The 27897-nt window shown below is 40.6% G+C and overlaps 1 protein-coding gene across 1 annotated transcript in view; it reads right to left on the bottom strand.

Moving 5' to 3' along the window:
- The window catches only part of LOC141909380 (voltage-dependent calcium channel type A subunit alpha-1-like), a 129623-nt gene extending 116317 nt beyond the window's left edge, over positions 1–13306 (bottom strand). Inside the window, exons 1-2 of the mRNA XM_074799827.1 lie at positions 13301–13306; positions 6882–7143 (exon numbers count right to left, since the gene is read on the bottom strand). Of these exons, the coding sequence (XP_074655928.1) occupies positions 6882–7114 (233 nt within the window). The 5' untranslated portion in view covers positions 7115–7143; positions 13301–13306. The remainder of the gene's footprint in view (positions 1–6881; positions 7144–13300) is intronic.
- Positions 13307–27897: the final 14591 nt, after the last annotated feature.

Here is a 27897-nt window from a genome sequence, read left to right as displayed (position 1 = left end):
GCCTATTAAAATAAGCCATGGCGTCGATGAAAATACTGACGTGCGGTGTACGGATGCTTATTCGCTTCTCAAACTAATTCACTAAACGCTAGGCCGGTTATTCTAGAAGCCAGTGGCCGCTGTTCCCTATACCGCGGGTAGAGCGGATCATTCCGTTTTATTATTTATTTCTCCAATAAGCGGCAACTGCATCCAAACGCCGGTACATTAATGACCACGGATGCGCGCAAATAGCTTCGCAAATTGGAGGCAAGGCATCATTGTTTAAGCGCTCATTCCAACAAATATCACATCCATTAATTCTCAGTAGATGTTTGGTAAAATGGTTTCAGGATGGTTGCGCAACCGGACGGCTATTGTACTCTCACTCGACCTGTGTGACTGCGCGCGATGTGTGTCTGTGTCACTGACATCAGTTACTCCCCAACAATCGTCATTCTACAGATACAACCGTTCGGCGGTTTATCACTCACTGATTCGGCCGACCGCAAACACACGACACGTGTTTACCATCAATTTTCGATAGTACAAACTCACTCTCAGAAATCGCCAATTTGACCGTGAATTGATGAATCGGTTTCGATAGCCCCGGGGAATCGAACAAGTCAAATATTTGAAAGTTCGAAATTAGAATTCCGTAACTTCGAAAAGAAAATGTCAACGATGATGATTTCGTGAGAAATTACGGAAACAACACACCGGGCGTATCAGACTAGAGAAATAAGGCCTAAGGCGTGACAAGGGTTGGGATAATGTCAAATTTGAGCTAATTAAGTCTTTGATATAAGTTCCTTATCTAAATCAATGTATATCATAGATCTTGGGTGGATCATGGACGTATAAACTAGTTTATACGTCCATGGGTGGATCAACTAATTCTTGTGCTGCCAAACAATGAATGAAATATACGGTTAACAAATGCCCAGTTAAAGAGCGGGAGAGGGATATACTGTGTCATCTTAGTCGTTGGATTCTGAGTATTTTGAATCTAAATCGATATAGTGTATTTTAAATTATCGATCCAACGGATTTTTCTAGAATCCCCCCTCTTCACGTGCACCTGTAAAATATCGCGGTTGAGAGATAAAAATGTCAGTGCAAAAATCAAAACGTGATCGCACGAATATTTCATCGTAAATCAACGATATAATCTTGAATACGAGACAAGTGAACAGTACAACAAGTTGTCGAAGGTATGATTGATGTAAGCTGTGCCGTGTAGCTTAATCCTCATGTCATTGACAAACAAGTAATAAATGTACATCCGGGTTTGTGATCTCTTCCGCTCTGTGACGTCAACATAACCGCGAGGTATGGGATTTATACCCATACCGTAAAGCATAAACTGAGATGGATGAATATTGGTTTTGGCCGATGATGTGTCGAGGAATGAAAAGTTACCGAAGTTAACAACATTTTAACCGAAGCTAACCGACCCCAAACCTTTTTCGTATTTAAGTCGTTGAGGTAACTGTTCATTCCTGGATATGCAAAAAAATATTAGTTGGTCTCTAAGTCAGCCCTGGGTTTACAAGGGTGGGATCCCCATACTGAAGTATTGAGAGTATGATCGAATATTTAGTATTAATGATATGAAGTTTTGAAACCATATAGGTGTGTGAGAGGGGGAGTAATAGTCGGAGGGGGAGGGGAGGGGGGCCACACCTGGTGATCCAGATTTTCCATCGAAAGACACCCGTAATAGATTTCGGAATTGATTTGATCGATACTCGAGACGCCTGCGCATTGTCAATCTATGTAAACAGACAGCAGTGGCGAGGTCACTCCGTGAATGCCTCTTGATTATACGACCAATTGCGTCGGGTTAGTTGACACAAGACAACTCACTGATAACTGTCGCATCATCAGCAATCAGTGCTGGTAGTCGCTGATTTCATTATCAGTGATATTAGCACCTTATTAACGGCGCCTCCTCGCTCAATGATAGCTAAGCTCCTGGGCCAATCTTCACCGATAAGCTCGGATCTGATGAACACAGAGAGACGCGATGGATACTAGGCTATCGGCAGCAACTCTTGTCTCTATAACTAGAAACGCGCCGGACGAGCGGAGAACCCTTCAGTCGATCTCATCAAATCCTACTCTAAAATAGACGCACCAGAAGCTAGTCTCGTGTATTTATATATAAATATGATTATTCATTCAGCGTCCAAATGTGTCTATCCCACTTATTAGTTCAGAGGTTTTACTCTCGCGAACCAGACCCAATAAGCAATTAATGACATGGGTTCATTTTCCGGCAATATCTTCTCTACTTTTCATATACGGTTAATGGGTTTTCCTATACAATTATTAACCTTTTCCTTTCGTATGATCGATCGAATAATTACTACAACTAACATCGCAATCTCTCACTCTCTACGTATCGATACAGTATATCAAATACGGCGACATCGCGTGGAAAAACATTCACTGCAAAATATGTTACAACTTCATCCATCTCATTTCAAGTCGCTGAACAGTTAAGGCTAAAAATGAACCTTGTTTCTTCTAATTTTGTAAACCCTATTTCTCCTAATTTATTTTGTAAAATGCAATAAAATTTGTAATCAGTCTATTTCTATAACTGCCGGAGGTCTGTTATTGTTAGCTAGATAGACGTAGATAGGAGATCGGTCGGGTCAACTTATAAGCTCAGCAGCAAGGAGAAATGAGGTTTGAATGTTTTTAGCCTCAGATGTCGGTAAAAGATTCGATTTTTCAATCGAATTGGCATTTACAGCTAAACTTCGATCGCGCACAATTACCATTGAACACAGGTTTCTCCACCACCACTGCTGCTGCTGCTGCTGTTGTTGGCTGTACCCAACGACCGTTTCGCTCTAGGGACTCGCAGACGCGAATATACACAGCCACTAATTAAAATTTATAACATTTCGATGTAAGATGTCACCGAGGACGTGCAGGTAGGCGACTTCTGCATGATCGAAATTACCAGAGCCAGTTCGAGAATGTCACGGACACGGTCCGTTAATCCTAGCTATACGAGCAGTTTTATGATTTCTCGCCTCTGTTTGTTGAAACATTCTTTAGACTGATATGATTTTGTTTACGGCGCTGACCGGATGTTCATTCTCACGGGTATTATGTAAAATAATCTGGATTTGTGCGGATAATACCGAGCCTCACCAGACGGGGAAAAATAGATCCATCGTCGGCTTCTTACACCATCGAAAAATGGTATTTTCTTCCGAAACTGATATGGCACAATAAGCATTGAGCTGAATACTAACGACTTGTAACTTTCCCATAATAAAATCATAAGTATTTTTTTCTGATTTCGACTCTTCACTTTTAATAGATAACATTTTTTCATTTGGAATCTTATTCTCAAATTTACCATAAAAAGACTGAAAGTCTACAAAAACATTTCTTCGACAAAAATAGCAGAACTCGGAATCCAACGTATCTCCCTCAGTAATGGGTCTGAAAGTATTCGACTTGTGAAATTAAGTTTTTGAATTTTATCCAGTCATGTGAATGATAGCGGTTATACGCAGTATAAACCGGGATCTGCAGCTACAGCATCGTTTCGTCCATTATTCAGAACTATATGATATATTACTATAAGCGTCGTTTCGGATAACGCTACAAATTCCTATTTATCCGTATAATTATTTGTGACTTGATGATTTGATGGCACGGCCGCCTCCGGCCTCTAATATAATATCATAACCTCGTATAATAATTGTGCGTGGGTTGAAAAAAAAATCCGATAATCTCCATTTGGCGATATGAATGTTATATATCTCCACGCGGTGATAATAGCGATGAAAATGAATATATTTGAAATTCAATTTCAGGATTTCCCATTATCCAAAGGTCATCGGGTGCTTTTATAAACTTTTATTTCTATCAAAATTCAATTTTCATTAAAACCCACGATTTGAAAAATTGAAAAAAGATCAAAAACGAAATCCAGAGAGAGTCCGAAACTTTGCATCTATTGATCTTAATTTTTTACTAATAATTTATGTTTTTTATCTTTCAATTTCTATACTGCGGGATTCGTCGTGTAGGGGCTATTCTACAAGTGCCGTTCACTTATCATCATCTTCTGATTGATTCATCTTGCGGGTAGCAAATCGGTATTTTGAAAATTAAAGCATCAATTCTGTTAAGCGATCGAATCCCGAAATAAATGCGCGTTTCACAAAGATTCAGCTTCATAGACATGACAGCCTGCTAGAACCGTGTCCGCTACGAGACGGTCACGATACTCGTGGTCGCCAAATGTCCAATAGTTCTAGAATGACCGCTTACTGTCAGATCTGGTCATTCTGCAGATAATACAGAACGTCGACACATGGACAAAAGGAATCACGGAAGTTCGATCAAAACCGCCTGAAACCGGCCAAATGAAGTTTGAATTTCCATTATGAAGCGACGCTTGGAATGTATTGTTTTTTTCCTAGAAGAATATATACATCGATTATCTTAAAGGGATTCTGATCATGTCGTTCGACCCTTTAACTATGATAATGTCTTGTATCTGAATTGACATCGCGTTTGTATCAGTGAATATTATACAATGCCCTCTATACAGCAACAGGTTGAACTTCTCGCCGAGTACTAGCGCACTGGCTTAGTGACGACTGTACGACAGTTTCCGTCGACTCAGTTCCCTGACGGAGACATTAATACTCGTCGATCAATGACAGAGGTACAGCGCTGAGTTCAAACTCAAATATTGGAGTAAGCTCTTCTAACCAGTCTTACCCGAGGTGTATTCTGAAGACCCTTCCAAAACAACAATTACCGTTCCATAATGTATTCATCTAAATTCAATTGGTTCATTCAATATATATTACAGCTAAAGTATAATCTAAGATCAGAAAAGAGCAGCGAAAGAAAGTAGGGATGTATGTATGTGGGTGTGTATCGTGTGGTGGAGGGTTGGATAAATGTCATTCGCAAGAAATGATCGAATTCATCAAAGGGCAGAAAAAACTAGCTATTGCTAATAATCGTGAATGACATTAGATCAATTGGTGTCTTCTACACTATATAGAATGTCAACCACTGATACGCGTTTTGTGTAAGATGGAGGATGAAATGTGTATATGAATACACCGGGATAATGATATTATCAAACAACTCGTCACTAGATAAACGACTCGACACAATCAATGAATAGATCATCTTGTCATCTACCATCCTCGATGAATTTTCTCACAGAATCTTGCTTTGAATTTATCGATAAAACGACCATCGACGTGTTTGTTGATAATTTATAAAAGTATCTAAACATATTATTATCTTGGCTTTCATAAATTGCAATCGCTATATTCCCGATAGAGACTCATCATACATCAGTGAAATGTATGTTCAGTATTGTGTCATTCTTTCCCTTTCTTTTCAGTCTAATCTTTTTATTTTCTGAGAGAGCTGCTTTCATTCATTTGTATAATCGAACTGTTGCTTCAAAACAGTCCTTCATTCAACATTATCACATCGCTTTGATACCTACTCTCAGTATTACTCACATTGTAATTTTGATTTAATAATTTTGTTAAAATCTTGTATATTAGCAAAAAACAAGTGTTGAAATTTACTTAATCGAAATCAACCACTATACCGTGGGGTGACTGGATACCCTAACAGCAAGGCAGTGTTCACCGGAATGGGTGACTCGATACCCTAACAGTAGTGGTCACCGGAATGGGTGACTCGATACCCTAACAGTAGTGGTCACCGGAATGGGTTACTCGATACCCTACAGTAAGTGTTCACCGGAATGGGTGACTGGATACCCTACAGTAAGTGGCCACCGGAATGGGTGACTCGATACCCTAACAGTAAGTGGTCACCGGAATGGGTGACTGGATACACTACAATAAGTGGTCACTGGAATGGAAGAAACCTCTGCTTATTCTTGTTTTCGTACATTTATGAATCATGAATAACAACATCACCTCAGTAACACCTACTCTCCGACCACAACTCTCTCTGATCCCTACAAGCGACGCCCGCTCTTAGATTCAGTTATCAAAAGAACATAAAAACCCAGTAATTCGAATTGAAACACGCAATATGCCATTGAACCTCACGCTAATCCTTACAGTTGGGCGTGTCCATTCGGTTGGTGACGGATTGACTCAGCGGTTTTTTAGTGCTGCCAAAGCTAAATGATATAAATTGCTGGTGGTTACCATAGTTTCGACACTGACGGTGAGCCGGTGTGTGCCGCCGGTGTGCGCTCCGGCTGCTGCTGGGCGCGCACACTCCACTTGTCACCCACGTCATGTCGGTAAATAGGGAAAAAATAATTCATTTCGTTGTCGTCGACGCCAGTAACACAGAAAGTGTTTTTCATTCGCCGTGAGAAACTGTTCAAGTGCTGACGTTATACATAAAACTAAATATTCATTCTCACTGCACGCAGTGACCGACCGACCGACCGACCGACCGTCGCCGTCGCCGTCGCCATTCCTTTCCACATAACATTTATCACAGTGCGATAAGATATAACCGGCGATCACAAGGAGACGATTTAGCCAGGGTCAAACTGCTCCGGACCAGACCCGAGTCAAAATCTGCTCGTGCCTTTTTAGAGAGCGCGTTCACATTTAAATCACTCACTCGATACTAAAATGATATCGAAACGATGCTGTGGCAAGTGAGGGGAGTCAGCATCCAGTTCGGAGAATTCGCACGCGATGAATCGGTCAATGCTCAAATTTGGCACGGATCTCGTCCGATGTTTTTGGTTGAGCTAAATTTATCGCATGTCAAACACGCAAGGACCCATTCAGCATCATTGTGGACGGCTGTGAACGGTTGCCCGGGCGCCTAATCAGGTACCGGCCAAAAACGTTCAAGTGATCGCGCGGTTTTAATGATTTAAAGTTAGTACTTACTCTGGGTAGGTTTTGATATTTTTCAGCTGTTGTTGAAGTAACGCGCATGTTCGGTAATCCGACCGGTCAACAGCCCGACGCCGTGGTATCGACGGCAATTTGACCTGTTCCTCGTCCCCTTCCGCGATCCCGCCCAAATTCTGGCGGAATAAATTGAGCGATGTGGGCGGAAGGCTGGCAAGTGAGGATCGTCGTCTCTGCGAGACATGTCTGCTACCAGCAGCTCCGATCATTGTGGAACTATTCGGTAGTCTGACAGGTACTGAAAATAGAACAAGACACAGAAAATATATGATTAGAATATATTGAATTAATTACAGTTGAAAAGAGTTGGAAACATGTTCATAGAATAAGTCGCGGAGATACACAATATCCGTAAATTATTTAGAGCAACATTTCGGCTGAACACTGATGATGACGAAACAGTTTTTAGCCGAAACTGCTCAAAATATATGCGATTTGACTCAATAACTTTACATCTTATGGCTGAATTATTGTGGGATTTTTCTCATGTTCACTGATTATCAGAACCCAAGCTACGAACTTCAGATGTAGTTCTACAATTTTCCAATTAAGTTTGAATCAAATCTTAACCAAGAGCAGAGTTTCAGACTTGGATCCCGAACCATGGAACTGAATCCAGAACTGTAGAACTGGACCCTGAACCGTTGAATTGGATTCTGAACCGTGGAACTTGTAAATCACTTCATCTTAATAAGGGGTTCCAAAATTCAGAAAATTCAGAAACGATGCATTCAGTCCTCTCCTCCAATACGCGATGGGCATTTCCCTAATCACTGCGGAAGGCGATGAGTGTGAGGCAGAGAGAGAGAGAGAGGTTAAGATAAGGTCCCAGAATGACTTATTTACTCGTTAATTAAATCTATGACTATAATGCCGACTGCGAGAGACAATAATCATAAATTAGATTTTCACACGCTCAGTCAATGCGCGCAATTAGCTAGCGATATCGCGGAACCGTACACTAAATACCATTATCACTGTCATTGCCAGTTCGCGAGCGCCGATCTCTGACGCCGATCTGGCAAAGATTAAGCATTGAATCAATACAAATCACACAAAATGTCAGCAGACGAATCTATGTACAATGGTAATGACCCTGATTTCTGTTCGCGTCGGTGAATCAAAGATCCATTCGACCTTAACACGATAAGCGTCGTCGTTTCGTGAATGCAACGCCATCGCGGTTTGTGTTTTACAGCGATCCGCGCCTTTCAGGGTGCAATAAGGCAGGGCTATGAGATACGTAAATGTCTTTGAAAGAAACTGGTATCAAAATTTGTTACAAAATCATGGCCATGATGTCATCGATTGTGACGCGGTCATGACGTCATCGTAAATCATCAAGGTCATAATAGAAACCGGAAGTTCAGCACGGCTGAGTGAGGTTGAGACCGCAGATCGGTCCAGAATCAGAATCTTCTTTTTACTGAATGTCGAGAGTTTTATAGGTTACGTAAGAACAAACACAATGACTGCACTTTTTTTCTTTTCGTTTTGCACACAATCAGCAATCTCGCAATAGACTGAGTCAGAAAAATGAATTAGTTCGGATCTGGTTTTAAGTCGGAAATCGAATCGGTAGACGACTCTATTGAACCGTTGTCAAATATGATACATGGTCTACAAGCGCAAGGTTAGATTTATTGGCAGTTTTCGTGCTGAAACACATCAATACTTTAACAGCGAACGATCGATAAAATTTTACTGTTTTACCGTTCGTGAGAGCTTGTACGCAGTTAAGACGTATCCGTTACTGTACCTTCGACCACCCCTCACCTGTTATACAGGTTGTCAAAATAGTTTGAATTTTGATTAAGAGCCAGACACTCTGATTGGCCAATTTATTGAAATGTCCAGTTTCTGAGAGTAGCAACCCCGAGCGAAACTGTAGGCTCCAATAAACGCCTCGTTAAGATCGCAAGAACGATACGATAAGTATATAATCATCGGGCGAAACCATTAACCGGATTCAGCTATCAATTCGTGAGTCTGAATAAATTTCATCATCAATTGCGTTTGAAGATTGATATCATTTGTGAATATTGCAATGAGCATGCGCGATGTTAGGATCCGGATATTGGGGCTGATTTGCGACCATGAGATCCGGACAAACTGATGAATGTACAAGTCACTGGTGTATGTACAGGGCTAGCCAATCTCTGTTAAGTTTTATCAGTAACAAATTGAAAATCTTCAAATTAATCAGTAGTTATTATTATTATTATTATTATTATTATTATTATTATTATTATTATTATTATTATTATTATTATTATTATTATTATTATTATTATTATTATTATTATTATTATTATTATTATTATTATTATTATTATTATTATTATTATTATTATTATTATTATCATTATCATTATCATTATCATTATCATTATCATTATCATTATCATTATCATTATCATTATCATTATCATTATTATTATTATCATTATTATTATCATTATCATTATTATTATCATTATTATTATTATTATTATTATTATTATTATCTTTATATGTATCTATCACTTAGTTTATTTTTTTTCTCAGGGCAATCCCCCTATCAGGCTCAGCCCCTAGGGCTTGGGGTTGTCCTTCTTATATATGTCTATTTATCTATGCAATCATATCCAAAGAAACTATGTTTATAATCTTGTACATATTATAAGTAAATAAATCATTCATTCAGTCAACAGTAAGAGCCTCAGAAACATTTTTCATATTTCTGTATGCATTACAAGAATCAAATCAGTATTTCTCGTTACAAGTAAAGACTAAGTAACAAATACCGCAAATCAGGAACAGTTGGCAGTTCTGCGTGTAGATCAACGACAACCGCCAGTCCATCCTGATTACATTGCTTTATGCATATCTTATAAATCTACAGCTTTCATTTTACTATATCGCGAGTAGATATTGTATAGTAATCCTGGAGCAGGTGAATGATTTCCCAGCGGGTTGAGAATCTGACGCACCGTTCATTTCAGGTTATAGAATGACCGAATGATTTTGAAAACGAACGAGCTACCGGGGACCTATTACATATAGACTGATTGTACGTAGTAGTGATTGACTAGTCCCAGTTGGTCAATTCATTGATGTCGATGTTTAAGACATTGCTTCACTAGTAATCATTCACTAAACAACACACTTTACGAGCCAATCAAATACCGAATAATTTCATCGTGTGATACACTAGAAACACTTCAGCCGCCGGTATCGGTAAACAGTTTTACCGTCAGGTATAAGATGACTATTGATCGAAAGCTGGTAGGAATCGAGGACAAGGTTGAAAAAATAAGCAAAAACTCCTACATGAAGTGAAATGAAAAATATCATCATCGGCGGCGGCAAAATCTGCCAGGAAGCAAATAAAGTAGATTCATTTTTACAATTACTAGGAATATCGTAGAATATCTGTGCGCATTACTAGATCGATGGACGCTGGTGAATCTAGTGTCAACGTACTCGAAATATTCGCGATCTCTGTCGATTCGAGATAAATACACGAAGACAGGATTGGGGTAAAAATACAACAAATATTATCGTGACATTGGAGGAGAAGGAACCTTGATATCATAATATCGAATTCGACATTCAGAAAGAAAAAAAGGTTTTAAACGTTTGCTGGAGCTAATGATTTATTACGTTTCGGCCAGTATCATAGCGGTCAACTTCAGGAATACCTCAACATTCCAGTATTAAAGATACCAGTATTCCTGGAGATGTCTATTAGGATATAGTCGACACGTTGAATAAACTACCAGCTCAAGGAATTCAGTATTCCTGAAGATGATATAGTCGAAACGACGAATGAACTCAAAGAAAACGCCGGACTTTTCTTGGTGGGATTTTATATTCGTAACAACAAGGTTTGTTATCTGTGTTTCATCAATGGTTAACCTTTAAATCATTTCTTAATAATCGGTATAGGCTTCAAATAAATCAAAGCAAGGAGTCCGCAGACCGCGAATTATCGCTACCTGCAATTGGTGGTTGCGAGAAGAGATTTATCGGGTTAGCAGCGGTTGTCATGCGCGCTGGATCTAACGATGAACAGGGAAGAAGTAAATAGAAGCGATGACGTCAATTACAGGTAATACGAGCTTAGCAACACGACTACCGACACCCGATACAAGTCTTCAGAGGAAGAAAAGTGAAACAGACAAGTTGATCGGGACATTACAGAACCCTAGACATCCAGGATGCGACATACACACAATCTCCGGTGATTGTATCAGTAAACCACAAACAGGATTTTAAAGAGTCGACTAGAAAACGAGCATGGTAAAAAAGAGTTTCGAAACTAGTTAATCGCGATCACTGCTTAGGATAAGATTCAGCGCAGTTGTGGGTTGAATCTGACTGAATGAGTACAAAATAGTTTTAACCCTAAAGTCTGAGATCTGAAATTGGATCCGAAAAATTGAGAAAATCCCTTTTTTTTGACGGAGCCGCCCTCTCTATCTACCTGAAGCGATCATCTTATTTATTTGATAAACTGATTGATTTTATTTGTTTTATACTCATTTGGCGTGTTACAAACCGACTTCACGATTGAAACAGGGATTCAGATTTTGAAATCGGATATAACAGATAACTGGACGGTCGATTGAGTTTAACAGAACTATTTTTTGTTGAAATTGGAGTACTTAATTGGAGATTTCAGTATACAATTTTCTGTCAGACCTGATCAGAAACGTCTGCTATTCAACCATTGAACTCAATACGAATACAGTAAAGTTCGTTTGAATCGTAAATTCTTGAGTTCATGTTTGAATTCAACAGCCGTTATCAGGTTATTCATCTCCAGGTAATGTTGAATAATGACGACGCGAAACTGCGTGCCACGGAATGCAATCAAAATTCATCATTTTCATATTCGATATAAACTCTCAGTGGCTGAGAAGAAATTAGTCTCGTCTCGTCTCGCGAGATGTAACGAGACATCGATTGTTAATTGCGCAAACTCGAAATCACTTCCGTCGCTTGTGTACATCATTGATGATTTCATTAACAAACACTGTCTGTCTGAATGTGACCTAACACGCGCGACTGGAATTCTCGAGTTAGCTTTTTCTGCCGAAAACTTTCTGAATATTCCCACCACGCACCACTGATATTACTTTCAGTCGCTTATCAAGTTCGAAAGAAACCGACGGACACAAAGCGCAAACAAAAGTCAACGTCTCGAGGTAAGGTTTGGTTTTGACGTGAAGTCTCTGTGTCCGTCTCAGTCTCTATTGATCTGAGCAGAGATTCCAGATTCAACGTCAGGACGAAGTCTGAATATTCAAACTGCCGACGACGTCACTGATAACACGTCTGCCATAAACGATGACGCTTGGAAGAAGGGGCATCTCGTGACAAACGGGTTCGAGTCCTGCCGGCAACATTTAAGGACACTCGTCCAATACAGGGTTAGTCTGGAAAGTGACCAAGATCCAAGACGACGTAAAGAAAGTTAAACATGTTTTTAACTTATCCCATCTATGTAACTGATTATGAGTCCTAATTATCGGTAAATTTAAACCAATTTATTGACTGCAAAGAACACGACTCAAATCGGAAACCGGACTAAATGGACGCTACAACCCATAAAGCGTGTTAAAAGACCGGAGCAGCCCTTGAGGCGTCGCGCTGATGTTTAAAAACCCGGAGCAGCCCTGAGGCGCCGCGCTGATGTCTTACAGATCGCAGCAGCCCTCGAGGCATCGCGCTGATGTTTTAAAGACTGGTGCAGCCCTCGGGACTGTGCACTGATCGACAACCTACACTGACAACGACAGCATCTTAACGGACAGCGAGCAATGCGAATATGTGGATATGTATTTTATTTCCATTCCGGTGATCAATCAATCAATAAATCAATTTGATTGAAAAAGCCGATGTAAGCCTTTCATCCGATCAATGCAAACTAATAGCCATGTACCGAATATTACTCGTATCAAACAGTATTTTTTCCGAGGCATATATTGACAATATCGATGATGGAGGAGTTAGTGTGGAATTCCACCGGGCTTACGCGTCTCCGTCTGTCCGTGGAATTCCGCGTGTCCGATACGGTTGTTTTTGAGATGAGAAAAAATCGATCCCCGCCGAGAATAAATGTATTGTAGATCATAAAAAAATCATGATCAATCATTGACCGCTGAACATAACGACCGAAACCGACAATGATAGAAGCGATACGGCTGCATCGGAACGGTGAGGATCATCACTGCAGCAACGCAGCACCTAGTCAACCTCGTGAGGTCATGCCTGTTAATGACCTCATCTCAGTGAGGTCTTCCATGTTAGTATTTAGTTTAGCCAAAATAAAATGTTCAGGTTCCCAGTTATTTTGAGAATTTTGATAACCTTTCCACTAAATTTATTGAGTAGCCCCATTTACTCACTCGAGATCGAACAATTCTTTCGGCTTGATAAATTGTAATCTTCATCATCTACAGCATATCCGCTGTCGGCACTTTCACTATTCCTCATTTCTATTCCGTCATGAAATAAACTCTTTAGTTACAGTAGATTTTAAATCCAACTCACGCTGATCGCTTTCCGGCAATAGGACGATCTACTATGTAAAATTACGAGTGGTTGTACTATCCTTAATATCAAAATAAATCAATATCACTCCTGGTAGTTTGAAATTACTTCCCTGTGATGAATTTGCCTTTTCATAAGTTCCTTTTTTTATATGCGGGTTTTTCATTCAGCGGGTTGTTTACGCTTTAAGCCCAAATTTCTAGTATCAACTCGTATCAAAAAGGAATTCAACTGATTATTATCTAATCTCATCGTTTACTGTCATCGCTAACGATGTCATTAGTGGACATGGGGTCAATTTAGTTGCATTAATTGATACACGATTGTTTGACTTCGTCGTTTTGCTTGAACTGATGCAAAGGAAACCGGTTTTTGACAAAAATTATTAGATTATTAAAACCGTTTTGACGACTTTGTTACGCATATAGGACAAGCTGTATAACTGCTGGACAGGTGGACTGGTTCTATTGGCCCAATTTCACTGTCAATTCTCTTAGTCGTTAGAAGTCGCTAAAATGATGTATAAACGAATCGACATAATTCTAGTAATCGATATTTTAGAATTAGTTATTGAAATTTGTATCAGACTCGTCGTGAATTCATCAGTTCTTTTTGACGACATTTATTCGACCCTTTATACAAACTATGATAGAAGGGTTTACCTCGCTAATCTATAGACAGAGCGATGGTTTACTCGACTCGACTCGACTCGACTCGACTCGGAGTTGGACACGTCAATCTTCATTATTCTCAGTTGACATAAATCCTGTGCGTAAAATTGATGAAATGCGTCGTGAGACGTACTCGCGCCAATCAACCGGTGTACCAATTTAAACATTACAAAGCACCTGAGCGGAAAATGAAGTTAGCCGCTAATGAAATAAACTCACGAGATACGGCGATAGTGCAGACGATACATGCTGTATTCGTTTAACGTCAGAAAGTGGTTGTATTCGGTCGGTCAGTACGATCGATTCATGTCAAAGGAGATAAAATATCTAAACGGATGTCGACCCGCCCAGCTGGCTGCTGGTCTACCGTTTCACGGTTGCGAGTAAAATCAGTTCAATTTCAGAGGTAAACATCGAATCAAATCTTAACTCACATCTGTGAAATTCCCTAGGAGTTCTGTTATAGAATATTAGAAGGACCCTGGACCCAGTTTCAAAGTTGTAAGACTTAGTCAGAGTTGAAATCAGTCCATTTTCGAATGTATCAACTCTTAAGTCGGATGTGAACCCAGATTATAATGGATCTTTAGAGTGTCAAACCTACAATCGTAACCTACTGTCGAACTGGGCTCAGAACCCAGCTCAAGATGATAAATGACTGAGAGACAAAGATCACTAAATGCATTGAATGCCTATTTCAGGTCTGTCAAATACGTTTTATACAACACAGTAAAGTTGACACCACTACTTGACTTTTTTTTCGCTACATTCAACAACCGAAACATTTTTTTCCTATACGTCTCTATTAAGAAGACGATTTTATTCTCAAAGCGATTTCACTCAACTTCCTGAAATATCGAAACCGGCGCCGGCACGAGCTCAATGGGACAGACACAGGAAGTTTGATGTGTCAGACAGACTGATTTCCTCTCGACAGGGGTCGCTGAGAGCAGGAATAGTTGACACAGTTTCATCAATCATAAGCGGCGGCGGTGGCGGCGGTGGCGGCGGTGGCGGCGGTGGCGGCGGTGGCGGCGGTGGCGGCGGTGGCGGCGGCGGTGGCGGCAGTGGTCAATACGTATAGATCGGGATGGATTTATGGCGGATTGTCGAAGCAAATATTATAGATCCGAGCGGCTATATTTCAATATTCCCGATTGGCCTGTACTGACAGCTCGAGTTTATCAGACCAATCAACCGATTGTCATTGACCACTTATACCAAATAATACAACCACTTAATGTTTATAGCGTCTCGAAAATCAGTCATCGAACAAGCATCAATTTGGTTGCATCTGGATGCGTCGAGCGTCCACCCACAAGAGATCCAGGCCCACTGACTGCCGCCCACTGACTGCCGCCCACTGACAAACACATCAACATTTGGCCCAGTGAGAGCTCTCCCAGCACACTGCCCCAGTGAGAGTTCTCTCAGCACACTGCTCCAGTGAGCGCTCTCCCAGCACTGCTCCAGTGAGAGTTCTCTCAGCACACTGCTCCAGTGAGAGCTCTCTCAGCACACTGCCCCAGTGAGAGCTCTCCCAGCACACTGCCCCAGTGAGAGCTCTCCCAGCACACTGCCCCAGTGAGAGCTCTCCCAGCACACTGCTCCAGTGAGAGCTCTCCCAGCACACTGCTCCAGTGAGAGCTCTCCCAGCACACTGCTCCAGTGAGAGCTCTCCCAGCACACTGCCCCAGTGAGAGCTCTCCCAGCACACTGCTCCAGTGAGAGCTCTCCCAGCACACTGCTCCAGTGAGAGCTCTCCCAGCACACTGCTCCAGTGAGAGCTCTCCCAGCACACTGCTCCAGTGAGAGCTCTCCCAGCACACTGCTCCAGTGAGAGCTCTCCCAGCACACTGCTCCAGTGAGAGCTCTCCCAGCACACTGCTCCAGTGAGAGCTCTCCCAGCACACTGCCCCAGTGAGAGCTCTCCCAGCACACTGCCCCAGTGAGAGCTCTCCCAGCACACTGCCCCAGTGAGAGCTCTCCCAGCACACTGCCCCAGTGAGAGCTCTCCCAGCACACTGCCCCAGTGAGAGCTCTCCCAGCACACTGCTCCAGTGAGAGCTCTCCCAGCACACTGCTCCAGTGAGAGCTCTCCCAGCACACTGCTCCAGTGAGAGCTCTCCCGGCACACTGCCCCAGTGAGAGCTCTCCCAGCACACTGCCCCAGTGAGAGCTCTCCCAGCACACTGCCCCAGTGAGAGCTCTCTCAGCACACTGCCCCAGTGAGAGCTCTCCCAGCACACTGCCCCAGTGAGAGCTCTCCCAGCACACTGCCCCAGTGAGAGCTCTCCCAGCACACTGCTCCAGTGAGAGCTCTCCCAGCACACTGCCCCAGTGAGAGCTCTCCCAGCACACTGCTCCAGTGAGAGCTCTCCCAGCACACTGCTCCAGTGAGAGCTCTCCCAGCACACTGCTCCAGTGAGAGCTCTCCCGGCACACTGCCCCAGTGAGAGCTCTCCCAGCACACTGCCCCAGTGAGAGCTCTCCCAGCACACTGCCCCAGTGAGAGCTCTCCCAGCACACTGCCCCAGTGAGAGCTCTCCCAGCACACTGCCCCAGTGAGAGCTCTCCCAGCACACTGCCCCAGTGAGAGCTCTCCCAGCACACTGCCCCAGTGAGAGCTCTCCCAGCACACTGCCCCAGTGAGAGCTCTCCCAGCACACTGCCCCAGTGAGAGCTCTCCCAGCACACTGCTCCAGTGAGAGCTCTCCCAGCACACTGCTCCAGTGAGAGCTCTCCCAGCACACTGCTCCAGTGAGAGCTCTCCCGGCACACTGCCCCAGTGAGAGCTCTCCCAGCACACTGCCCCAGTGAGAGCTCTCCCAGCACACTGCCCCAGTGAGAGCTCTCCCAGCACACTGCCCCAGTGAGAGCTCTCCCAGCACACTGCCCCAGTGAGAGCTCTCCCAGCACACTGCCCCAGTGAGAGCTCTCCCAGCACACTGCCCCAGGGTGATTCAGTTAAATGATCCCAGATCCGTTGATAGATGTGATAAATAAAACTCATCGAAATTCGCCTGAACTTCAATTCGATTCAAGCTCCCGAGGTTTCCAGCAAGTAATTGCGACCATTAATTTATTGTTCGTCTCTCGGGACTTCGTCGTAAATGACCGGCTATTAGACAGCATCACGAAGAACATTGGCACTTGATTAAGTGCAGCGATTAAAAGTGTATTCCTATCGGAAACGGAACCTAATTCATGTCAGTGTAATGATGGGCAATAAAGCGAAGATGAACGCACGCGTCTATAGCGCCGATAGAATGGGAATTAAATGGAGCGCTTTGTAATTATCTCTTCTACGTGAACGTTGATTAGAACTCGATCTCCAACAGACATCAATATTAGAAATGGAAGGAAATTCCGGGGTTTGTTGAGAATCCGGCTAAAAATACAGTCGTATGAGAAGATTGAAATTGAAATGTAGGTTACGTAATTTAAGACGGCGTTGATCGCATAAAACAATGCTAAGTAACTTATTATCCTAAGAGTAGATATTGTGGCAGTTTGATCGCTTCGATTCTGATCTATGAGAGTGTTTTAGATCAGGCGTAGCATGTAGAGAATCGAGGGTAGTTTTTAAAGACTCGGTGAGATAATAGTACCCATCAACTTCTATACGTGATCCGTCAATGTAAGATAACATCGTTCGGTGTCGAATCCCGGAATTAATGCACGTTTCACAAAAATTTAGCTTCATAGACGTGACAGCCTGGTAGAACCTTGTCCGCTACGAGACGGCAACGATACCTATAGTAGCCGAATGTTCTATAGTTTAAGAATGACCGCTTACTGTCAGATCTGGTCATTCTGCAGTTAATACAGAACGTGGGCAAGGGACAAAAGGAATCGCGGAAGTTCGATCAAAGCTGCCATTCAAGATTGATATAATTTTGGTGAAATGAGGACTCTGTGAAATGTTTGTTTGTGCTAAGGTGTCGTTAGCTTAAAAATATGTTCGTTTAAGGGCCGTAGAACTAAGTAAGTTGGAATTGAAGCGTATCAAACGATTGTTCAGTAGTTTCTTGTATGTCGACGGTTAATGGGTAAATCTGGAGTCTGGTTTACTGATTGATGGCCCATTCACAGTCATCGTTTATTTCCTCTCCGAAATCATCGTCTTGTTTACGATACCTGCGATAGCTGCGGCGGAGGCAGCGGTGGGGCATCGAGAGAAATACCTACGAATCACCGCAACAGATATCAAACTTCATCTGATAAACTGCGAGCATTCAAATCTAACTCTGATGGGAAAGATTAGAAATCTCGACTTGAAGCTCCGGGATGTATATGCAAGCCTCCTTCTGCTTCTAAATATTGATCGATTTTTATCAGAATTTTAGAGTTATAATTTATTAATGATATGGATAGGTGACAAGATTGTGGATGAAATATGAATAAAACACTTTATTTACAAATATAACGAGTGAAGCATATTGAAACCAAAAAGCGCGAAATCTTTTCAGAGTCCAGTTCTAACCGCGAACATTGAACGGACTATAGGATTTTACTCTAGAATTAAGAGAAACCCAAAATATCAATTCAAACAACTCTGTTAATGTACTTTTTCTTGCGTTTTGGGTGGAATCCTTCCAACCATCTTCAGAGTTTGTTCAAAAAACGCCCAAAACGAAAGAAAAAAAAACAATGACGTTTGTCTGAATATTGATATTGTGGTTTACTCTCAATGATATTCATCGAGAATGGAAATAATCTCAACTATTTACAATCGATGACTCAAGCGTTTGAATACTGCAAAATGAACTAATTAACTCAATCTGTGTAGTGTCTGTCCAGTATATCAGTGACGTATTGATCTCACATCGATCCCTCACAATTCTATTCCAGATAAATATATATTGTTCTTCTGAAAACTGCTCATTGCTAGAAGCACGTACACGCAGTAAGCAGCCGATATGACATTTGAAATATATAGTAGGTCAAGGTCGTCATGAATGGAAAAAGAAACAATGGCGACACAGGTTTTTATAACGGAGTTGGACGAAAATCAAATATCGATCATTTCAATCTTCTGCTCGATAGTATCAATTCCGATATCTGATCAGCCAATTTTCGATTTCACTTGGCACAATAAGCCACAATGTATACGCGAAAAATTCACATCTGGATAAACGAGGAAGAAAGCTCGACGAGTTTTCAAGTGGAAGTTTTAATTACATAATTCACATCGAAAATTTGTATATAGATTTTTCGATTTTTTTTCATATATTTTTTACATCGTAGAAAGCTGAAAGTATAAGTACAAATTCATCTATTTTTCGTAAACCATCTATGATATCATAATGAATGAGCGATACTTTCCGGATTTGTGGTAACAAGAAATCCAATGCAAGCTAACAGGCTGTACTTACAATTGAGGCACTGAACCCCGAAACCTTGCAGTTCAATTTACACTTTAATATGCCCCCAATGACCCTATCTCCCGATTAGTTTAGTTTACTGCGGCAAATAATTACGCATTATAATCTGCATAGATAAATCAGTCTACGCGAAGACCCGTAAGAAGTGATGATATTAAAGAAATACGTTCCTTTTGTAGCGGGAAATTGAACACTGAAAATTGATTATTTTCCATCGAATTATTCCATAATCGGATCAGATGAGTCGTAGTTTCATCGCGAGTAGCTCAACTGTCGGATGAACACGACTCGCTGCCTTGATACGTTTTTTTTCCTAAATCGAACGGTCGGTCGCGCGCGATACGTTTTCAAATAGCTAATCAGTTGTAAACAAAAACCAGACGAAAATTCATGCCGTTGCCAAGTGCGACTGTCTTCATACGGGTAAATCAATGTAGCACATGGGCGACAAGTGAAGGCAAAGGATCTGCGTGCTGGCTGCAAAAATAATTCGGTGTAGTCATACCGCACGCACACAACGAATATTGATTCCGGTAAAATCTATTTTTGTATCTTTACATGCGGTAGTTTTTGCACGGATGAGAGTCGGAGGGCCACACGGGGTACAGCGTCTGACTCGGTTAAACTAGACAACGCCTGTATTAATGATTAATTAATGATAACTAATTCGTACTGTTCCATTCAGTACAGGATGTTTTGAAACCTAAATCTTATTAATTAGCTATATTGCATTCGTAATTCATACCTTGTTTATATGTGTGCTGTTTCGGACCCCAGTTCTACGCATATTGATGGACAAATCTTATAAGAATCATTATTCTTAAAACACTAACGAACCAGCTGATTGATAATTGAAATTTTGAAAAACTTCATGTTTTTCAATGCTGCGATTTCATTGTGGCCTCGAATCCCGGAATCAATCCACGTTTCACAAAGATTTAGCTTCATAGACATGGCAGCCAGGTGGAACCATTTCCGCTATCAGGCGGTCACCGTACCCGTCGTAGCAAAATGTCATATAGTTCAAGAATGACCACCCATGATTGATCTGGCCATTCTCGTGAAATACAGAACGTAGACCGTGGGACAAAGGTATCGCAGAAGTGCCAACAAATCTGCCATTCATATAATTGAATTTATCTCGCGAAATGACGACGCTTAGAAATATGTTTTTTTTCCTAGGAGATAATATAACCATAACAAACTAACAAATCAATTTTACGTTCTGTGAATCTATTCATTGTACTTATTTATATACGCGCACCATCTGTACATATATTTAACTAAGTGTGTAGATGTACAGTGTATTGAAGTGTAGTTCGTAGTTAAAATGTAAATATAATCGGGTTTGATGTCAAATTAATCATCAAATCAATACGGCTTGCGTATGTGTGTAGTGTATTCGGTTAATTCAATTATCCGATTCCGTGTTTATTGATGCTCATAAGCAGTTTGTCGACACAACCCCCGTTAGCTACAAAAACGACGGCACCTTTGAATCAGTAGACACCGAATAATGATTCATCATTTTAAATTGAATCTGTTTCTTCAGAATAATGCCCTATGTTACGTCTTAATCAGGCACCGATCGGATGCCCGCATTTTCTCTAACATTCGATGTACCTTATCGCTTTTTTTGTAAGATTTTGATCGTCCAGGCCACTTCACATTCGATTTTTGGTTGAAAATGAACTACAAACACCAGGCATTAGATATTTTATCAGCGCACTTTCAAAAACTGTTCGTCCACACTTCACATGTGTTCAGAACTTTAACAAAGATATTTTTAATTGAAAATGAACTGCAAACACCAGACATTAGAGATTTCATCAGCACAATTTCACTAATTGATTAAAAAGATTTCACACTAAAATGATAAATACCTGAAAGTACGTGGCTCTGGGCTGTAAATCTATACGTTTTAACTGTCATATCTTTTTTCTACATATCGACGATAACTCAACTAAGTTATATCGCTCGAGATGTTTTGCAACAAAATCCCATTATAAGTTTTAGATGTTGCGAAAACGCGATAATTAACAACACGCTATTGTGTTATCACGATGTCATTAACAACCAAAATTTCGCATTAAAATGAAATTTATCTATAAACGCCGGAAGCTGAACTGTAAATGGGGCTTTGATTTATGAATTATTCGCGAAGGTTTTTAACGTATATTTTTGTTGCCAATTTCCATAGTTTTTATACAGCTTCAATATAGAGGAGGGAGAATTAATTTGTTGTTATCTTTAGACCGAATATCAGGCCCCACTTGCGCAATCGCGATGTAAAGTCAATAACGTGGTCTTAAATATCAAAACTGGTCCTTAGTTGTAAGATTGGCTACGCAACTGAGATGGTCTTTGACTAGTCTTGAATGTAAGCCATGACTGTGCTGCTGGCCTCTCTCTGATCGGTGACACATGAATGTAGCATCTTTGTTTTTCGATCTAGCTGAACTTCACGACGGGTTTTACGCGGTATATCAGCGTCTTGCCTAAAGCCGCTTATGGGTTTTTCTCTGGCACCTACCCGGTTTGATGGAACAGACTGAACACAATTCTGTCTCTGGAAGCGAGAACTGGTGGTTAGTTTCCTGTCTATCTATCGGGTCTATTGTCGGGGCAGCTGGCACCAGCGACTGATCTTATCTCATCCTTTCTGTTTAGATGGAATATGTTTTATCATCATGCACTCCGCACTGTCGTATATTGTGTATAAATAGATCTGTCGTGTATTCCTGTAATGGAGTTTCCTGATGATACAAGTCCAGGCTATACACGTATATAAACGAATGTTAACTATAGATAAAGCGGGAATCGAAGAGTCAAAAGTTGCCCACAATGATCATCAGTTTCAACAGTTTGCAAAAAAAACTTCAAACTTTCAAACCAGTTTTCAAAGTTAAATGTCGGACCAATGAAAAGTATTGCGTCCAGTTTTACGAAAAATTTCAACTTAGAATTTTTGTTTCGGTGACTTCGTGTTTTGATTAGAACAACGATTCAGGTTAGACTTGTTCATGAAACTAGACGCTCGAATAGGGTTGTCACTTATCCCCTAGCTTGATACCAACGTATTTTGAGCACCTGTCCTAGATATTGACTCAAAATATTCTACTCCGAAACCAGCAGCAGCAACAGAAGCCGTTCATTAGTCGACGTGGAACTCTTTCGTCTGTCTCCATGTGTGGTGACGACAAACGTCACGTGTTTCTCGCTTGTCCGGTGAACGGAAGAACAATACTACACGATACACAGTCGACCGGATACACTCCCAGGCAGAACCAGTACAGGACAAGAGTAACCGTGAACGACTCTCCCAGAACGACGACTCGGGGACCAGAGAAACTGACGATATCTAATTCACTCGACGTATGATATATGAAGTCTAATGGAAGACGCCGCCAGTAAAGAGCTTTCCAGTTTATTGAATGTCATTTAATCAATGTGAGTATTGGGTATGAGTACCCGAGTATTGGGTATGAGTACCCAGTCGTCTGTGGAAGTAAGAGTGCGTAGAAGAAAAAGAAAAAAAAGGAAGAAGTTGTTTCTATTCGATTTTGATAAATAGAAATTAAACATATGACCATATAAACATTATACCCTATGGAGACTGTACAAGTTCTATACAAAATGAGACTATATGATTATGTTAACCTCTTTTAGACGGATGGATGAAATATATGCAGTAAATTCTTTATTTTGAAGAAGTTTATCAAAGTATTCTAGTATCAAAGGCATTCATATCGCGTATTTGAAGTACAGAGTACTAAATATAGAATTATGAATAATAGTGATTCTCTTTTCATTAAGCAGAACCTGCGCGCGCACATGTAAACTTGAGCAATGTGTACCGAGTTTCAGATCGGATTAGATCATCGTATAGAGAATGAGAGAGGGAGAGAGAGGGAGAGAGAGGGAGAGAGAGGGAGAGAGAGGGAGAGAGGGAGAGAGGGAGAGAGGGAGAGAGGGAGAGAGGGAGAGAGGGAGAGAGACAGACAGAGAGACACACACAGACAGACAGAGAATGTGCCGGCAGCGACGAAAAGGCGATTAAGGGTTGACAGAAGAAGAGAACGGTTTACTGACGATGAGATAGAAATATTCCACATATATATGTGTGTATATATAAAAGCAGAGACAATTTTCAGAAATGAATACTCGCTTCATCCGAACATCGTAATCTGATCGTTCACTCGCCTGTCACTGATAATAGACAGCTACCTGGTCATAAATAATCAACGCAACTTCTCTTTAAATGAGATATGCTTGTTTTTATTTTGTACGAGCAGCAGAAATAGAAGCATAGCTCGGTTTAAAAACCTCGCCAAGTCCTGGAAGTATATATCCATGATACTCAACGAGATTGCGTTCACTCAGTTGTGGTACTAAACTATGTTACTCAACTGTGGTACTCATTTGTGGCTCTGAATTGCCGCACACTGACGCTAAGGTTCTTAGTGAAGGTTTAAAATGGTTTTTTGGAATGAGGGTTTCGTCAATTTCACCAAACTTACGTTTCACAAGATAATCACGAAAAGATGATTCATAGAAAAAAGGCAAGAATTGGATCCCCCAGAAAATATTTCTTATGTATCGAATAAAGGTTTCTCAGTAAAGCCTTGATAAACTAACGTCGCAATTCTCAGAAATAAATGATATTTTTATTTCGCTTTAGGCAATTGTAATCGACCGCGTACGATCTTAATTTCGTCTTTGCCGAAATTGACAAGAAGGAAATATCGACATTCGCTGAAATAAATCAAAAACGTCCCGGTGAAACACGAGGAGTTTCGGCTGCTGCTGCCTGTTAGTTGCTGCTTGTGTTGATTAATCACGTGTGAGCCTGTAGCTCGTTCGTACCCCCGAGGGCTAATGACGACATGCGCTCATTCGTGTGCGCAGTTACCGAGAATATTTAGCGACAAAATTATGAGAGTAAAAAACGCTGATGAGACTCAAGGGAGAGTCAGAAACCACTGATAGATCACCCGTCACTGCGTGGAAGATTTTATCATTTCTGACAGTCATAACGAATGTGTTTCTGTCCTTTTTTAAAACGTTTGTAAAATGCAAATTTCAGAACCCTAAAGATTATATCAGGTAATTCCGAACCCAAAAAATAAATACAGATGCAACAAGAAAACGAAATGCAGGATGAAACCGGGGACTTTCTCAAAGTGATTCAGCTATAGAACTAGGATGATCATTGTCATACTGCCGGTTACCAAAGTTGGGAATATGTTAGAGTCAACTCTGAACTCAGGATCCAGTTCCACAGTCGTGAGTTAGAGTTAACTCTGAACTCAGGATCCAGTTCCACAGTTGTGAGATAGAGTTAACTCTGAACTCAGGATCCAGTTCCACTGTTGTGAGATATAGTTAACTCTGAACTCAGGATCCAGTTCCACAGTTGTGAGATAGAGTTAACTCTGAACTCAGGATCCAGTTCCACAGTTGTGAGTAAGAGTTAAATCTGACAGTTAAAATCAGTTCACTTTTAATCAGTTAACTCTAAATCAAATCTTAACTCGTCGCATGTGGAACTTGGTCCTGATCTAATTTCGAACTAAAACGGGGTAAGGTGCAACACCTGGAGCATTCCTCCCTAGATCGGCGGCTGCTATCGGGCATTTTCCGTGTCAATAAATGGCGATAAAACATAGTCTTATTGTGTGCGTGTGATGTGAAATGCATTTTATGTATTTCTCTGAGGCATTGCCGATTCCCTGCGTCTTTTGTCGAGTCCGTCGGAAGAGAGCAAACGCCGCAGAAAACACTAAGCACAAGACGAATGATCTTCTTTTATTGTACCGTCGCTCCTCCTCGAGTCACAATTTATGAAAAATGTGCATAGAAGGTTTTTATTTGTTCGCCTGGAACAGGGCTAAAGATATTGCTTTGCTATTTGCGTCATTATGCGAAGATAATTATTCTCTTGTATATTCATCGATGTTACTGGAAGCAATGCGTGCCACATTTCGTCATGCTATCACACAGCAGACGTGACGTAATAAAACTGCGCGCGACTGTTTCAAACGTTGTTATACGTTTTTTCTTCGTGTCCGTTTTTCAATTATGTCTACTCTGAGTGTTACAATAGAAGTTTAATTTCATATTATGAAACTGCCGGAGTTCCGTGAAGTTAATGGTTTAAAGAAGAGTGTCTATAGATTTTGTGACTGAATCATCTGGCTATAGTTTTCCGTAGGAGCTTGATCCAGTTCTCAACGGTTTTCGGTTAAGTTTGAAATCAACTAATTTCCAATGTTTTAACCCTTAACTAAAAGACTAAAATTGAAATTAATCTATTTACGAAGTTCCAACGTTCGAATTGAAGCCTAAGTTATAATTTGAATCCAGAATCAAATATTTGGGAATGATCTACAATTTCAACTCTAGCTTGCCTCTAAAAATGTAAGCAAGTGACACCATCTCGTCGGTTTTGTAAATATACCGTCTTAAACGATTCATGTGATGAGTTTAGTTATGAGATAGGAATTTTGATAGAACCTATTTACAGAAGCTGATTGAAAACTAATACGATATGTGAGCTATATTCTGTTTATATATATATATATATATATATATATATATATATATATATATATATATATATATATATATATATATATATATATATATATATATATATATATATATATATATATACAGATCTGGCTTAAGAGATGTCATTTTCAGGAGAATCGCCGCATCAATGACGACGAGACGAGTTGAATAAATGGGATATTTCGGACACGTAACCGACAGACGAACTCCTCAATACACACGCGAGCAAATAGGCTGAAGATTGCTGATATTATTTATTAACGCATAATTCAAGCGCATTGGAATCGTTGGAATTGAGATATGTCATAAAAGTTTCATCGTTATCAATTAGACACAATATAGTCAATAAACAGCAATCCATGAGAAATTGATCTATATGTGTATATATATGTATATATTTATATAAAGAGTTTATTTTTTTTTCTGTTGCTTCAAGCAATTCGACAGCTGTGCTGAACAATAATCATTATTTTGTAGGAAACAGTCTGTGATTATGGATATATTTCACAATATGAATATCTTCCATAGTTTTACATACATTTGCGTAATATAACGACTGAGAGTCCGCAGCCTGTTGCATGCAAAAACTCCTCATCGGCAAATCAAGACCAGTCTTAGAGATTCAAGACCTTTTTTGTACTAAAGTCTGGACTCTGGAACCAGCCCAGGGCTCGGTTTCACAAAAAAGTTAAACTCGAATTTTTGGTTTAATTGCCAATGGTTACTTCATGTTTTCAATGAGGACAACAATTCAAACTTAGCCGTTTTAAGCTTACACTTTTTCGTGAAACTGGGCCCAGGACATCATTCACAGGCGCTGATAGTAAAGTGTATAGAAGGCACTGTATATGATTAACTTTCGATACAGTTTTATCACTCCGTAGATCACTAAACTATTTTATTAATTAATATCTTTACGATATATGTATTAATTCGATGCTGATTGGGCGTCGACGATACATTTCATAAATCTATCACGGGAATTCGCAGCCTTTCGAATACAGGATTTCGCGTTGTAATGAGTATATTGTGTCGTACGAGGACTGACTTCCGGTAGAACTGCGCAGTCGCCCGACGGCGCAGACCGGATACACATACACTCTGGTTTCGACAGACGACTGATGTTAGGAGGAACAGAAATCAGCATCTCGCTTCCAGCAATAACATTTATGAATTATTAGGCGTGAATTGGATCGATTAGCCGCACTTACGACAGTTTATAGAATTATATCACGAAGCCATCTCTCCTCTCTCTCTCCTCTCTCTCCTCTCTCAAGCTATCTATGATTGTTCGATCGAGGGATATTATATCTGATTGTGGGTATATATTTACCTCGTTATTTCTACACCCGATAGCGACTGATTCATCAATGAGAAACCGGGGAGATTTAAACATTGCCATTCACTCAATGAGCGGACATTTTGTCCATGACAATTTTGGAAAATCTAATTCTTGGTTATCCATCTTATATTTGAATAATCTATTTTCAAGATTATCTCTGATCGGTCTTATGAGTTAAATCTGAGACGAATCAGAAAGAAGATTGCTGTCCTGCGAGGACCGATTTTGTTTGTTGATCCCTGAATGGATTCGATATTGTCCTCGTTGACCTGAATTTGTCCACTTTCACGCTATAAAAGACGCCAGCACAAAAACAGGCTTTCAATATGAAAATCAATGTATGTTTTTATAGTATATGATACAGTCGCCCACTACGTCTATGAGTGAAATATAAGCTATCGATTTAAGTGAGTTCTATTGATATATATTTTCCCTGCTGAATTTCAAAATGGAACATGATCTAGAATTAACGTATCGTT

Source organism: Tubulanus polymorphus, chromosome 7, assembly GCF_964204645.1.
Source record: "Tubulanus polymorphus chromosome 7, tnTubPoly1.2, whole genome shotgun sequence".
Classification (NCBI taxonomy): domain Eukaryota; kingdom Metazoa; phylum Nemertea; class Palaeonemertea; order Tubulaniformes; family Tubulanidae; genus Tubulanus; species Tubulanus polymorphus.
The sequence above is the reverse complement of the archived record's forward strand: the minus strand, read 5'-3'. Positions and strand labels throughout refer to the sequence as shown.